Source organism: Lycium ferocissimum, chromosome 10 (assembly GCF_029784015.1).
Source record: "Lycium ferocissimum isolate CSIRO_LF1 chromosome 10, AGI_CSIRO_Lferr_CH_V1, whole genome shotgun sequence".
Lineage (NCBI taxonomy): Eukaryota > Viridiplantae > Streptophyta > Magnoliopsida > Solanales > Solanaceae > Lycium > Lycium ferocissimum.
The window spans coordinates 1,462,924-1,479,404 of record NC_081351.1 but is presented as its reverse complement, the minus strand read 5'-3'; the positions used below and the strand labels follow the sequence as shown (position 1 = coordinate 1,479,404).

The 16,481-nt window shown below is 36.9% G+C and overlaps 1 protein-coding gene across 1 annotated transcript; it reads right to left on the bottom strand.

The window, feature by feature from the left end:
* Positions 1-1,007: 1,007 nt before the first annotated feature.
* LOC132035411 (transcription factor Pur-alpha 1) lies at positions 1,008-8,212 on the bottom strand. The gene is made up of 5 exons (XM_059425682.1): positions 7,729-8,212; positions 7,319-7,366; positions 1,936-2,076; positions 1,603-1,842; positions 1,008-1,516 (listed from the first exon to the last, which is right to left on the bottom strand). The coding sequence occupies exons 1-5, from the start codon at positions 8,002-8,004 to the stop codon at positions 1,364-1,366; spliced, it is 858 nt and encodes a 285-aa protein (XP_059281665.1). The 5' UTR covers positions 8,005-8,212; the 3' UTR covers positions 1,008-1,363.
* Positions 8,213-16,481: the final 8,269 nt, after the last annotated feature.

Here is a 16,481-nt window from a genome sequence, read left to right as displayed (position 1 = left end):
TTAAAAACACGCACGAACTCCCCCGTGGCCCGTTTTCCCCAACGAAGGTCTATTTGACCAAGTCAACCCCCAACGGCTCCTGTCGACTTCAAACCCAAGTCCCAAAACGAATGCCTCGGGAACCGAACCAAAATCGCAACCAAATTATAAATGACCACTGACCTTTCTAATCGACTACTCCCGAAAAAGATCCGTTTATCCAAAAGTCAACTATTGGTCAAACGCTTTTCACTCAAAAGCTCAAATTTTCAAAAGTCACACCAACTCGCCGCATGACCGAATCGCGCCACCCAACCCCGCGGGTCAAAATCGTACTCATAGGGCTTCGAGGAAGGGTCAACGGGATGAATGGGTCATAAACGCTATAACAACCGAACGTGGTCGTTACATTAATCTCAATTTTAATTTTTATACGGCAAAACAAAAGAAAATTGAGTAATTTTTTTCCTCTTAAAAAGATTTACCTTCTGTTTATACAAACAAAATATATATGGCAAAACAAAAACGAAAATTGAGCCATTTTTTCTCTTAAAAAGACTCAAGTCTCAAACTCGCTTATACGAAGAAAATAAATGCAAGTATCGACTCTCAACTAAACCCCTGGACACTTGATCCCCTATTTCCATTAGCCCCTTCAAAAGTTCCCCTTCCTCTTTTTTTTTTTTTTTTTTTTTTTTTTTTTGTTCCTTTAGATTTTTATGCTCTTAATTTTAAAATTGCCCTTACTGAATTACAAAAAAAGGGTAAATTCAAAAATCAATAACTCTAAAAATCAACACGCCTTTTTCATAAAGGTAAAACCAAATTCAAAACCAGAGGGAAGTTCATTCAATTTCGCCGAAAAAGAGAGGCGACCTGTTAACTTTCCTGTCATTGAACACAGCTAAAGTACTTGAAACATAATCCCAAAAAGACCAAGTTTTGGAGTTGGGAAAGGTTTTCTGGGCAGTTCAGAGTGCGTCTTCAAACATTTCATGATATTGAGCAATATAATAAACACGAGGAGATGATAAAGAAAACTGCTTCCAATCCAGAATAACCAAACTTTGGATTACGTTTAGCCCAAGCCACAGCGGAGAGTTTCTCACACAGAGAAGCTTAAATCACACCTAAATAGCAAAGATGAACTTGAATACGAGAATGACATTTTATGCTACAATCCTTCACCTTACATTATGGTTTATTTCTCTTATTTCCCCTCCTATTGATGATTGACATTTGACTTCATATTTCCAGCTTAAAACAGAGATACCATTTTATTCAACTTGAAACACGCAATGACTAATTAACACACGGATCACAGTTGTCCACTCCATCAGCTGCAGTACATGGTTCCATGCCTCAGACAACCAGTCATCAGCATTCATCTCTGCGGGGAGTCAATTGTCCGAACATTTGCACCTGTAATTCCTTCCAGCCGATCTTTGCTTATCTCTACAAAGTGACCCACCATTTCATAAAATTGTTTCAGGCCAGAAAGGGGAAGAATTATGGAAGAGCGATCGGAACCTGCTACCTGCAAGTACAGTGAAAATATGACATGAGAAACAGATGACCAAATTAGAAAGCTCAAATTATATGAAGATCATCAAGAAGCCAAACCTCAGATATTCGTAAGAAATGTCCCCGGTTGTTACTCCCAAGATCAAAGAAGAACCTCTTCTGGTCAGCCCTGATTACTTTGGAGACCCCCACGTTACCAGCTTCCTCAGCTGCTGGCAAATCAACGGTCCTTTCTACACTCAAATCAGCTGTGGGGGCAGATTGGGAAGAGTGACTGGATATAAAACCAGCTCCTACATCATCTGAAAGCCCAAGACGCTCTGAGGTTTCCGAAGTTTGCTGCTTTCATGCATTTTCAAACAAGAAAACAATGCAGCTATTATTTTGAGAGACACCTTAAAGGACACAAAACTGCACTGACTGTAAAATTACCTGATTGGGCGAAATAAATAGCCTCGAGGCTTCATTAATCTCTGCCAAAATATTCCTAAATGCTGCCCATCCCTCATCTTGGGCACTTCCTGCTGGAACAATAATGGTACTACGGTTCCTGCTAACAGATGCTTCAGAGACCTGCATGCATTACTCTGTTAACAGACAGGAGTGTAAAATCTAGGGCTGCAAAAGATTCCCTATTAGAGACTCATAAAACCTTGTTTGTAATCAATCTGCAGCTAATCTTATTCTAGACATAGATAATCTATGATGACAGTTGATAATGTCATGGCTTGTCCAGTAATCAATTGATCTGACATTTCTAATTGTCTTGATTCAGTTTGTCTTACGATTTCTTAACTGTGCCCATTTTTAACTTATTTTAAAAATTTACAATCGTAGGATACCTCAGTAGCTTTTAAGAATCCCTACACTACTCCTAAAACCCCAGAATACTGCAGTTAGTTTCCAATTGGATCTAAGAGACGTACCGGATGTTGGAGTTTGTTCCAGAAGGGTTTCATCATTAACAGTACTTTATGTCACATTGGTTTCAGATAATTCTAGATATTCTCTCTTCCTTTTCCTCTCTTCTTTTTGGATAAACTTTAATCGCTTTCCTGATGTTTATAAAGGGTATATAAAAGTCCTAGAAGTTCTTCAAGTTTCCTTGATCTCAGAAATTACTCACTGTTCATAGCGCCAAATGTAAAACTTCTGATTATGTCAGTATGCTGCTGTTTTGATTATGAAAGTCAAAGCTGTAACAAAATTCCATATGAAAATAGAAGGAAACAATCTAGCAAGAAGATGCATTTGAATCACCAGAGTGCTTAGGCAATGGATGTTATGGCTGCAGATAGAATCATACGTACAAATAGAAAAAGATAGAGAAAGGGTCGTGCATTTGTGAGGGATATTCTCTTACCAAAGGAAGAAATATTTGGTGATTAAATATCCTAGAGAATTCAGGAAACGGGTTAAGCCACTCAGGTGGTGGAAGGGGAATAAAACAGGAGGGAGCTCCTGGTCGAAAGGGCTCAGAGAAGGATGTAAATATTCTTGTGCATTGAATAAACATAGAAGGAAAGTTGCAGAAAATAGGGTATTGGACAGGGGTCCACGTTCAGCTTTAGATGAGTTAGGGGAGAAAACAAAGGTTAAGGTCAAGATGATGGTTACCCCAAGGTCACATAAGGCAAAACAAGCCACAATGAAGTTGCAAATTGAAAAAGAGAATGCGGCCATGGAAAAACAAGTGGTTCAGATCAGAGAAAACTTTGACTAGTGATTACCATAACAAATTCAGAGATTGTAGACATCAAGGATAATATTGCCAACAGCAATCTTAGCAAACAGAGAACACAAAAAATATAGGGATGTAACCAACTTCAAAGAAATTAGCCAGTTTGTTTGCATTTTGGCGGGAATTTTATAGGCAGTCAAATGATTATTCTATAATTTTTTTTGAGAATGGTGGTTTAGGTTTAACACAATGATTATTCTTCAATATTTTTATTACATGCAAATGCACACAAAAGGCTGCCTTTGTGCCTCAACTGTACTACCCCGAGAAAGTCACAAAGCCAAAGACACAAATTCATAGATCCAAACAACCAGTTTTACAATGTCCACAACACTGGCATCAAAAGCAATAAATGATTCTCAAGAGGCTTCCCCTCCTATCCTGTATAGTTATGCCAGAAATGAGCTCCACTATACAGATCACGCACTCAATGGAATTTCACATCCACATCAAGCCAAAGCTCATGTCATAACTATTGTAATATTAACGTATATAGTGTCCCACATGGAGGAGGACTATTACGTATTGTGTCGAATATAACTATAAATAGGGTTCAGTGTAATAAAGTGGACATGAATCTCAATAATTCTTTTTCCTGTGTCATTACTTCTCACATGGTACCAAAGTAGCAGTGAGAAACATTTGGGAGAGAAAAGTAAGTCGCTGTGCATCTTTCCAGTGACTCCTGAGATCTGATTTGCATCGGTCCACTTTCCGTCAGTATAGTGCGAAGACCAACACTACCACAGGGTCCCCCACCCTCTGGCAACCAAACCCCAGCAAGCCGCTCCTCCAGATCGTTGGATATAGAGACGTTGATTGGGCGAAATCTCGGATAAACATTCTACATCTGGATATTGTGTTTTAGTAGGAGATAATTTGGTGTCCCGGAAGAGTAAGAAACAGAATGTGGTTGCTCAATCTAGTGCAGAAGCATAATATCGAGCAATGGCTGTAGCAACTTGTAAGCAAGTTTGGATCAAACAATTGCACAGAGAATTAAAATTTGGAGAAATCAATCAGATTGAACTTGTGTGTTAATCAAGCGGCCCTTCATATTGCGTCAAATCTATATTTCATGAGAGGACTAAGCACATTTAGATTGACCGTCACTTTATCAAAGAAAAGATACTTGCTAGCGAGATTGTTACAAAATTTGTGAAGTCAAATGATCAGCTTGTAGATATTTTCACCAAGTCTCCCACTGGTCCTCATATTAGTATTAGTTACATCTGTAACAAGCTCTGTACATATGACCTATATGCAACCGTTTGAGCGGGAAGTGTTAGAATATTAGTGTAAATAGTGCCCTACATGGAAAAGGATTATTATGTATTGTGTAAAATATAACTATAATCTAAGTTACTCGGACTCTCCTAAAATGTCGTCGGTTGCGTGTCGGATCCTTCAAAAGTAGTGTATTTTTGGAGGATCCGACACGGTACGGCAACACTTTCGAAGAGTCCGAGTAACTTACACTATAATAGGGCTCAGTGTAATGATATAGATACCAATCTCAATAACACTTTCACGTGTGTTTACTTCTCACAATAACAAAGTACTCAAAGCTTCTAACTGTACATAAAGTCTAAGTTGCTATCCGATACAGGTACGCATCCGAGTGTTGGATTCAGCAAAATCTAAATTTTAAGATTCGGGGGTGACAATCTAGGTACGAATACGGATGCTGGGATTCAGCTAAGAAAATTCAAAATTATAGAAATAGAGCTCTAAAGATATTCTAAATTTTGAGAGATATTTTATAAAAACTTACATGTATATTGTAGAATTCAATCTTTCATTCTCCAAGATGGGCGTTCCGTTTCCCATGTCTTAAATCTCTTTTATCTTTTATTTTGAGAAATTTAAATCTCAATTTTCCCCCAAATTTGTCCATGGACTTCAGTCATAGTATCTGAAGTTGGTTGATCGAATCCGAAATGTATCCCGCACCCGTCCCAGTCTCGTGTCGAGATAGGTTCGGCATAAAACATGAAGAGTCTGCGCAACTTAGCAGAAAGTGTAACCTTCTTTTAAATGTTTCCCAACACATAGAGTGCTAATAGTTGAGAAAAGAGAAAGAGATATATAACATCCATTCACAAGAGAAGTATCCTATCAAAGGTCCTGCATAATTAGAAAAAAGTATCTGCAGCAAAGAGTTACACAATCAGGTCTGGATGACACGGATAGCTGCTAAATTCCCTTCTAAATTTTGAAGTCTAGGGTTTTAATGAAATTTAGTAAGGAAAGTAGAAGGGCAGACTCATAAACAAGAAGATGTAACTAGGCAAAGGAAAAGTACTTCTCTAGAAAATAACCGTGAATACTTTCCTGGCTGCCAGAAAAAGCTTTTGTTAACTCTTTGACTTGGTTCCTCATCTCCGCCAAACTCCACATGTATAGATGCGAAGGTGCCACACACATGGACACAAGCACATGACAGTGATTTTCCAAAAAGTTATTTCACACACAACAACGAGAGAAAGAAGTCAAATATAACTAATTTGTTTCAAAAAATAAATTCATTTCGGGAGTTGATAGGAGTTCAGTTGATGTGAAAACTACAAATTCTAAGATTCAGTCACCATCTTACAGTTTTAAAAGTTTTGCAGATTCACAACAACCACTTTTTCTCTGATTTTGCTTTACGTCAATAACTTTGAACCCTCTTAGTGTTCCTCTATTATTATATGTGGCCCTTTACTAATCAGAAAGAGATATAAGTATGGTAAAAAGAGCTTCAATCTTATTTCTATGTTAGTGAGCTTGTCCAATATGTATGTTAGTTGAATAGCATAAAAGACCTATGTTTCACTCATTTATGCAGGTAGAGAGAGAAAGAGAGAAGTCCACACAACCTAATAAACTTATCATTCTGGTCATGGAACATGAACGACAATTTAATTTAATACCCAGCCCTGAGAAAGGAATAGGCTTCTTCATATTAAATCACGGGCATAGACATTAACTGGAATCCAAATAATGGCAATTTCCTTCAAGGTTGGTGTAAATGGAATACAAATAATAACGATTACTGCAAGGTTGGTGTAACGGAATAGAGGAGTAACAAATTCTGAATACGACATTGCAACTCAGATAGCTTATAGGAAAACAATTATCAGAGTCACCAATCCCAAGCCGTGATACTTTTTTCCTTTTTGATAACCGTGGTGTCCAGGCCAAGTTGCGTACACCTCGACTAATTCCACGGATACCTCCCACTAGCAGCAGGTACCAGCTAACTCTATCCCCAAGGCTAGGACAAATGGGAAGAAATCACCTAATGTTTTGTCTCTGTTGGAATTCAAACATGAGACCTCATGGTTCTCAACCACTTCATTGACCACTAGGCCACACCCTTGGGCCTTGGGTGCAAATGGTTATTTGATACTTGATAGGTCCTTTAGATTTCCTTATATGAGAACTGTACAGATGAACTCAAATTTGTATATTGGCCACCCATTAAACAATAAGAGAAGTGTCCCTATTCTAATGGGGTTTTTTCCGTATTACACACTCTCATATGTAAGCTACTCAGTTAACATTTTTACCAATAAACAAGATTCTCAATGATAACCACGAATCAAGATTAGATGAAACAGCAATATCAATGGAAATGTCTTAGGAAACTAAGCAGTTGTTTCGTAGTTGGTTATGGAGGAGTTATCTATGTATTAAAATTTGCATAACTTTATACATTGTTTGGTTACAAAAATGGGGAGAAATAATCTCCACATAGAATCTAGCATAAGTTATACAATGTTTGGTTGGTTTTATATCCTTTCCACATAAAACATGGCATTGCTAATATAATGTTTGGTTCATGTTTTTCTTCTCCGCATAACTAATACATTTATAAGTTATGAGGGAATCTATGTATTATTTTATGCAGGGTAGAAATTGGAATAGCTAGCACATGAATAACTAATAATAAATAACTAATCGCTGCATTATTAATACCTTGCATAACCCTAGCGAGCAACCAAATGACCTCTAAGGGTGTAAGCATATTTTCTATTAGCATCAAAACAGAGCAAAAGCAAAGCCTCAAGATCAGATAAGTAAATTAACCTTAAGAAAGCGCCCTCGTCTATTCTCCCCTACATCAAAGTAAAACACCTGCACCGTGAACAAAAACCAGGAAAAAAAAAAAACATTTATTAGAAGTCAATGCTAATAAGGGGTCGTTTTGGTTAGTGCGATAGGATACACGAGGATATCCCATGGGATTAGTTATCCCAGCTTCTATATAGGATAGCTTATCCCATCATTTTAGCACAAATGGTGAGATAAAATAGTCCTGGGACTAATTAATACCTATCACTAAATGCAGGATAAAATAATCTCACATCTTATCCCAGGATTATTATCCTTATACCACCGACCAAACGACCCTTACGAGTAAGAAAAAAGAACAAACAGTCCAGAACATAAAAATGGATATCAAAGCAACATATGTCTAATAATAATAATTAATGTGCCTTGGTATCAAGCTGTAGCTCTTTGCTAAAGACGTTCTCCTGTTCATCTGAATCGACATAGTAATTGAAGAGATCGAGGAACCATGTGATGCCGTTGAATGGTACTATTATAGTAGACCTTGTTGCTGATGTTTTCTCAGATATCTTCAAGTATCTTCCACGTGGATTCTCCTTCAAGTCGAAATAGAATAGCTTGTGTTCAACCTGTAACGTCTTGCACACCAACTCCACGTCATTTCCTCCTCCACCACCACCACCACTGGGATTTCCCTCCATCAATCAATAACTTAAAATTGAAAACAATCAGTGAGAAATCAGTGTATAACTGACATTATTGAGAAAAATTGGGGTTTGAATTGCAAATGAAAGAGGACAATTTGTGTGAATTAGGGTTGGGGGGAGTGGAAGTAGTCGTTGACCAGTTCTTTCCACTTGTTGCTAATGGAAAATGGCGTTCGTCACTTGTCTTTGCTTTTATTTATTTTTTATATTTTAAAGTATGGTCTTATCGTCTTTAGATTTCTTTTTAAATGATGAAGACCGTTGGATGGGGGAGCTGAAACTATAACCGAAAATATATCCGGTTTTTCTGTTTTTAACTCAAGTACTTCTGACTACTCTCTGGACGAGATTCGGTTGGCTTTTTACTCAATGTTAATTATAGCCGGTTTGGTAAAAAGGAAGTGCCATTTGGGCAGAATCGCGTGGACAGAAAATGGGCAGAGATTGAGAAAAGTCTGCCCTTAACCTCCTTAAGATGGTTAATTAACCATCCTTAACCATTCTCTTAAACATAAACGGCCTTAACAGCCAGAAATAACTTACACGATAGTCAAGAAATCAAATGCTTAGCACGCTTAAGATAATATTTGAACTAATCGAGGTCAACTTTCTCTTTTTCTATACTATACGTATTGGGATTCCATACGTATCCCTACTTAGTATATTACTACTATATATAAGTGGAAATAAAAAAGTTTTGTAGTCCTCATATTGAACTTTGATCCAATAAAGCTTTTACATATGGCTTTTTTATTTTTTCTTCATTCTCATTTTTACCCTCATTCATTTTCTAAGACAATCTAATAGACCTTTATAATTGGTCTCATGTGGCTATATTGCTATTACTTTTCCCTCCATATTCTAACTTTTACAATTATTCTTTTCTTATGACATTTCACTTGGGCCTTTGTAATTGGTTAATGTTATAGTAACCTTTTATGAATTTATTTTTGCTTATATTAAATTATTTTTTACTCCTTTATCTCAAAAAAAATAACCCACTTGTGAGATTTCACTTGGTATGTTGTTGTTATTGTTGTATCTCAAATTACTTGTCAGGTTTCACTTCTCGAGGGTCAAATTACATAAATTTTAACAAACATGTTAAGAATCTTTTCACTATTTTAATAGGAGAATTGCAATTTATAGTATTTTGTATATTTTTCTAATATCTAAATTTTAATTTCAAAATATTAAATCAATTTAACCCAATTTAGCTTCGAAATTAATTAAATTGCCTTTATATGTTGGGACGAAGAGAATATATTATTTGTTCGTATACATTCTTGTAAAATTTGGGCAACTTTGGAGCCAAATTTTCTTTTACAACTGAAACATTTATTAGGTATTACAATATCTTTTATCCTTAAACCTCAAATATTTTGCTTCTTTAGTGGCCTCATATGTGCTTATAAAGATCTGTCCTAAAAAAAAAATTTAAGTATACTTCTAAAATATTTTACTTTATTAATGTACTGTAATTACTCCCTCGTCTCAAAAAGTTTGTCATGTTTTGTATTACAAAGGTCAAATGATATTTTCTTTGACCATAATTTCTTCAAATATTTTGAATTATTAACTATTACTTATAGTACTTTTTGTGCGGTTTCTAAATATGTAATTTTTATTTTTAAAAAATTAAAGATTCCATATCACGACCCAACCAGAGGGCCATGACGGGCACCCGGAGCTAAACTACCGAGCACCACAAAACATACATACATCACATAATCATACCTGAGTGGGCCATAAAGCTAACTCATAAATACCATAATTTGTATGGGACAAGCCCGAAAGATAATATACACATACGACATCAAACTAATCCAGTACATATCTTTGCTGACTGTCCATAGAATGATACAATAGAATATAAATCGAGATGACCATAGGACATCGAGTGTGCATGTATACGTACGAAAGCCTCTCTTTGGGTATGTGACATAATGTGGTCGGGGCGGGGTTATCCGTGCAAATGCATATGCGACCATCTTTGACTCATGAAAACGACTCGGAGCAAGTGGAGTGCCACGACAACTTATCTCTGAAATTTTGGTATCTCAGAGAGATGTACTTCTGTAACAACTCGAACTCGTGGGCATGAGGAGACATCCGTAAACAAAAGTACGTCGGTACGAATAATGTACCAGTATGTACGACGGAAAAGCGTAACATAATAGACATATCTTTTATGAAGAAGGAGGATAAGAATCAACTTGGCAACACGAGCTACCAATGTAAATCTATATATATATATATATATATATACCTCTTAATTTTTGCAATCTCCTTTATGTTTATATACACTATAGCCCAGGTTAGCTTATTGACATAATATTATCAAACATACGTTGGGCGTGGCACTTTGATCAAATATGAATGCATGTGTTGTGGAAGGTGCAACCCGATCCAAATATGAATGCATGTGTTGCCGAATGTGCAACCCGATCCAAATATGAATGCATGTGTTGCGGCACGTACGGCAGAGATCCAAAGATGAATGCGTCGTGTCTCTCTATACTCTCGTATGCTTAACTATATCTGTACAATACGTATGCCCCTACTTATCATCCTGGTGCTATCGCTTATTGATAAGTGGTAAGCTGACGCGGCCGGTAAGCGCGTTGGTAAATATAATCAACATCACAACCAGACCTCTATGAGTAATCTCTACGCACTTCTCATGGTCATCACTTATCCGTTAATGCCTACATGATCACATAAGACTTATAAGCACATTTTTGGGCCATTAAGACTTCTTCCCGATTAACTAAGCCTTAGTCAATTTCTGGCTACATCATAAGCCTATCTTCTAGCATTAAATACCTCATTAGGGATCTTATAACCAGCATAGGATACATATTTTACAAAACATTCCTTGAGAACACATTTCTGAATTCATCGGAGTGACGTAAGTTCATTATACCTCTAATTACCATTATGGATCTAACATCATCGGCATATCTGGCCTTGAAGGAACAATAATCATAAGATGAGGCCAACATCAATAATATCATAAGAACATCAAGAACTATGGGCTTTTAGTATTTCTAGGAATAGGGACTTTATTGATATCATGTGAATTGGTTTGTATCAATAAGATCATGCCATAAGAAAGAAAGGGACAACCTTACATACCTCAAGTCGCGCAAGCAATCCAACAATCGGGCTAATCACAACTAGCAAGCCATTCCTTATACTTGAAGAACTTAACGTCTCACAACTTGCTTCAAGACCAAACTCACCACAACATCAAGTAGAAGCAAGAACAATCACTTTTCATGAACTAATTGAAGATTTTATGGCTTGATCTTCTCTTGATTTGATTTGGAATGGTTATGGGTTATGTAGAGAGCTTAAGGGGTCACTTGGGATCTGTTTTGGTGAACAAAATGAGCCCCAAGTCATGTGCAATCTATTTATATGCCAAAAAAACTGCCCACCGACCTTAAAGTATGTCCAAAATGTCTTTGGCCGTACTTCAATGTACATCCCGTACATGGATCCCGTACCTGGTTCTGGAAAATGAGGTACGGGACGTACAACTTTGTACGGGCCGTACTTTATCCCGTACTTCTTAGAATTGCAATCTGTGAGTTGCATTGTAAAAAAGACTCGTTGAACTTAAATTTACATAGGTTATGAATTCCATAACTCCTCATATTCTAGGAGATATACCTCTCTCAAAGTGGACCAAAACTTCTTGTCCAATATTCTGCCAAGTTTTTCCAAATTTTTGACAAACTTAATTTCTTCGATTCGCTTGATCCCGGAAACTTTAGACACTTGTTAGCATTTGTTAAAAGTCTTCCTTAACCTTATAAGGGTTCCATGATGTCACACCCCAATCCTGATAGGGTATGATGGGCACCCGACCCCTCACTCAGAGCCGAGCGAACCCGCTAGTTCTCGTTATGTTCATAATCTCATTGGACTCTTAAATCACGAAATGAAATGCATAATGAAAGCTTTTCAAAAACATTCTTTTCGTCTTTCTCAAATCAAGTAAAATCTGTAATCATATGAAATTTGTAACATAATGCATAATGATACATAATGACAGCTTGTGACGACTTACAAACTGACATGCTATATACGTGACGACTGTCCGCAAAGTCTCTAACATCAATCAAGATACCATAACATAGATACTTTCACCGGGCAACACTCCGAAATGAAATGGAGCTCGCCAATCCAGTTGGAACATCTTCTAGCAATATCTCTACCTGCTAAATACATACACTGCGTGGCATGAAACGCAACGTCCACAAAAAAAGGACGTCGATGCACGAGCAATGTCACCGAGTATGTAAGGCATGAACGGTGACATAGTAAGAAATACCGAACATGGAAAATAATATAATGGACGTATGGGATAAAGTAATATAAAAGAGATCTCCGTGCCTCTGAATGCCCTTTTAAGGCGAATGTCGTGCATGCTTAGCTTTTTAAGGACTTTTCCATACATATCCATATATAACATACATACATATGCATTCACATACACTTACACTTACTATACATACACCTATCATATCCGTACTCGACCCTTGCGGGACTCGATGTTATGGTATCCGTACTCTCCACTTCGGGACCGATGTTATGGTACCGGGACTCGATTATATACTCGGCCCCGTGGGCTCGATCGTTATGGGATGCAATGTTATACATGAATATATACATACATACATATATATATACATAAAAATACATAAATGAAATCAATGTCATCATTAGCGTTACCATTATCATCATATCAATCCTTGAAGGATCAACCACCGCAGCATTTAAATCGACGATGTCACGGGAGTCTCGAGAATCATGAACTTAGGTAAAGCACTAGAAATAGAAATGTTACCATCGTTATATCTCACCTCGAAGGAACGAGTAACATGAGGTGAGACCATCAACAATAAGTACGGTTAAGGGATTCGTAGGTGGCTCAATAATCTCATAATGCCCTCAAATCATAGCTTCGGAGTTTCAAAAGAAGAGAATCATCATCATCATCACAATCATCATAGAACATATTCATTTAACATCATAAGAGTCTTTAAGAGCCATGAACTTCGAGCTTTTGAAAATAAGGCGGTTATGGAAACATTTATGGAATTATAACATAGGAATCATGCCTTTGAAAGAAAGGGACGAGCCTTAACATACCTGTTCAATCTCCTATTAGCTACGCCTATTCGTACGAGCTTGCAAGTCTACATTTAAGAGGATTTACACTAACGTTAGCCTCTTCATCGCACATTATTCCAAGTTTCAAATTAAACTATTCTATATTCTCGCCGAAAATCGAGCATCATTTTCCCCGTTTATATGCCTAGCCCAAAATTCTCAATTCAACAACCAACAATCACAATAACAATACCAACATTAATAACATCATTTCCCATATCAAATTATTCCATAGAACATCCCGTATGGTGTTTGTTCCATATTTCCACCAACAAAATTACTTTACAACAATTTAATAACTCCTCCTCCGTATTTAAACCAAGATTAACGTTAATAACAAGAGATTCATACCTTTATCTTGATAATAATGCTATATCTTCCTCCTATAAACCTTGAACTACAAGCCACAACACCTCAATACACAATTTTGTAATTGCAACTATACTCAACATAAGGATCGTGATTTGGGAATTATACACATGTTTCGGGCTAAAAGTTGATGATGGAAGAGTTGGGGAATATTCTGGAACATTTGGGAAGGTTTTGGGTGTGTTTTGTTGAAAAATATGGGGCTAATATTTTTATGAGAATGGTAGAATGTCTCTGCTGGACCGATATATTTTGTTCTAAGTCGGTTGCGCCCTCTTTGACCCGCTCGAAGCTTATTATTTCGCTTGCACCTTCGATCTCAAGAAAAGGTCATAACTCTTGATCCCAATATTGTGTGGGGGCCCACGACCTATGGTTGGAAATATCTTTCAATTATCTACAACTTTTATTCTTGGTATTGCTCCAAATTCCAAACTTATAATATCGTTTTGGCCCCTACAAGTCAGATCATCCGAAAATGTTTTCTTAAATCGTCCTTTTGGAGGGCTTATACCCATATTTGGCTTATGGGTCCTTCTTAGGACTTAATCAACTTTCCATGTACTACTCATATTTCTCTTCATACGTCCTTTATAAAACTCCAACGTGTGGGCCCCACTTGGCTTACAGCAACGAGGGCTTTTCGGCAAGTGACATATGAACCGATTCACCCCATATGGTCTCCACATCTCATATATATGCCATTATTCACTCTTATAATATGACCTTTCTCCTTAATCCTCGCACGACTTTACTCTCTTCCGGCTCACGCTGCCGTCTACGCTCTGGTAGCGCAAAAATTTTCGGGGTGTAACATTCTTACCCCCTTAGGAATATTCGTCCTCGAATGTTTAAACTAGTCTCGTACTCTGTCCATGATCCCGTTCTTAGTTACATCCCTTCATCGAATCATTCTTCCCGTTATCCTATCACATTTAATCGCACCATCACCATAACAGGTCTCCATTGGTTATTTACTCACTCCTTGCTACGCTTACTTCTATCCTTCTCGAAATCTTGTCGTTCATTCCCCGACTTTAACTAACATCATAGGTTTAAACCTTGTCTACTCTTATATTTTTCTCATTTTTACATACCGACCTTTAAATCTCATAACTTGGCCTCTTAATACTCTCATAACCCTCGCTCTTAAATTGTGTTAACTCTCTCTAATTAGTTGTAACTCTCTGCGCTCAACGTAATCATCTCTCGCATCAATGGAAAATATAAGTTCTGACTATACTTCGTTTTACCGACAACTTTCGATCTGTAGGAACGAAGTAACCCCAATTCACTAATCTAACTTATAGAAAATCATCTTAATATCTCCAACATCCTAAAGTATAACAGGAACAACCCGTATCTTTATGACATCCTTTAACTCAACCTTAACATATAATCAATTCCATAATCCTTTCTATAAATCATTCCTTTTGAGTTAGTCGTGAAAACCTTCTCTTTATATTAATCCACAGCAGAACTCATTCGTCGATTTTCCCTAAATCTCCCAATAGAACTTGTTCCTACTAAACCTCGAATGTAACCCATTTTAATCCTTCGGACTACTAATCATCTCCCTCATAATCATTTTTCATGCGCACCAAGGCCATCTTAAAATTCCCTTGCATTCCCTTCCATTTTCTTGTCATATCCTTTCCATTTAGGAAACATTAAGTTCCTCACTAAAATATCATTCAATTTCTTTTCTTCCACACGAATTATTTTCAGTCCAATCTCAAAAGATACCCTTCAATCACTCTATTCCTTTGCTGACTACCCTTAGATCTTATTGAAATCACTTTTACAAAAATTCTCACTTCAAACTACATCGTTTTTCATATCCGAGTGCATTTAGAATCTTTGCACTCTATTCACTCGCTTCTCCTTATGAGTCTTACCTTATGGTGCCTTCAAACAAATCCACACTTCGATCTTCAATCCTTACTTTCAATCTTAAGCCTAATACGTTCCTTTCATCGATTCACTTAATGTCCATAATCGAAATGTATAACGATAACAACTATATCATTTACGTATAACTCTCACTTTTTGTTTTTGGTCTATACTTGTCATTACGTCTTAGGATTCGTCGTTTCAATCTCTACACTTATGCTTTCCTTACTTGCTTTCCCCCTTTTTGGGTCTTACTTATATCATTCGCAAATCCATTACCTCACCTCCAATCTTGAATTCATGTATCCCTTTCCTCAATTCCCTTATTATACTGCATCATATTCATGCCATTTCCCATAATTTATAATGTTGCAGTAATTCATGTGTGAAGTATTAACATACTCATCTTGCAGTTGCGTAATTCAGTAGTACAGCCAACGTAGCAATCCAAACAAGGATGTATTTTGCTTAGCTCAACCGTTAATTATGAGTCATATTTACCTTCGCTCCAATTAACAACTCGTACGTACGGGGATACACAAAATAATAGTATGTCTAACCATTTGTACCATCCATGTAGTGTCACTTATCCCATTCTTCAATAGTCAACATTCACCGGTAGCGTCATCTTCCTCTTTTCTTTCTATCTCAAGTTATTTCTCTCTTTCCCGTAATCGACTTACAGTAACCGTAAATGCATTTCCCTTAAACCGCCATCTGTTTTATCAAGGATCTAAGTCTTCATGCATAGTAATACACTTGTATGTCCTTTTCTTTTATTCTTGTGTTGTACTCGGCGTTGATTTCAAAGACAATCATAATCATATCTTTACTTGTTATTGGTGATAGCCTTACTTTATCACTTTATCGTCGTGGTGAACTCGTAACTTCATGTACATTTTTTTTCTTTCCGACTTATTCCTTTATGTACCTTACTTGTTACCCATCTTAGTCGAAGTAGGAAACTGGCATCTTCACTTTTCCACGACTACTTCTAAAGCTTGTGTACTTACATGTTTCCTTCT

Coding starts and splice junctions, on each gene's coding strand:
- LOC132035411 (XM_059425682.1), bottom strand. CDS start 8,004: ATGGAGGGAAATCCCAGTGGTGGTGGTGGTGGAGGAGGAAATGACGTG. Junction 2,077..7,318: donor GACGAGGGCGCTTTCTTAAG/GTTAATTTACTT, acceptor TAATGCATGCAG/GTCTCTGAAGCATCTGTTAG. Junction 1,517..1,602: donor ATTTCTTACGAATATCTGAG/GTTTGGCTTCTT, acceptor CTGTACTTGCAG/GTAGCAGGTTCCGATCGCTC.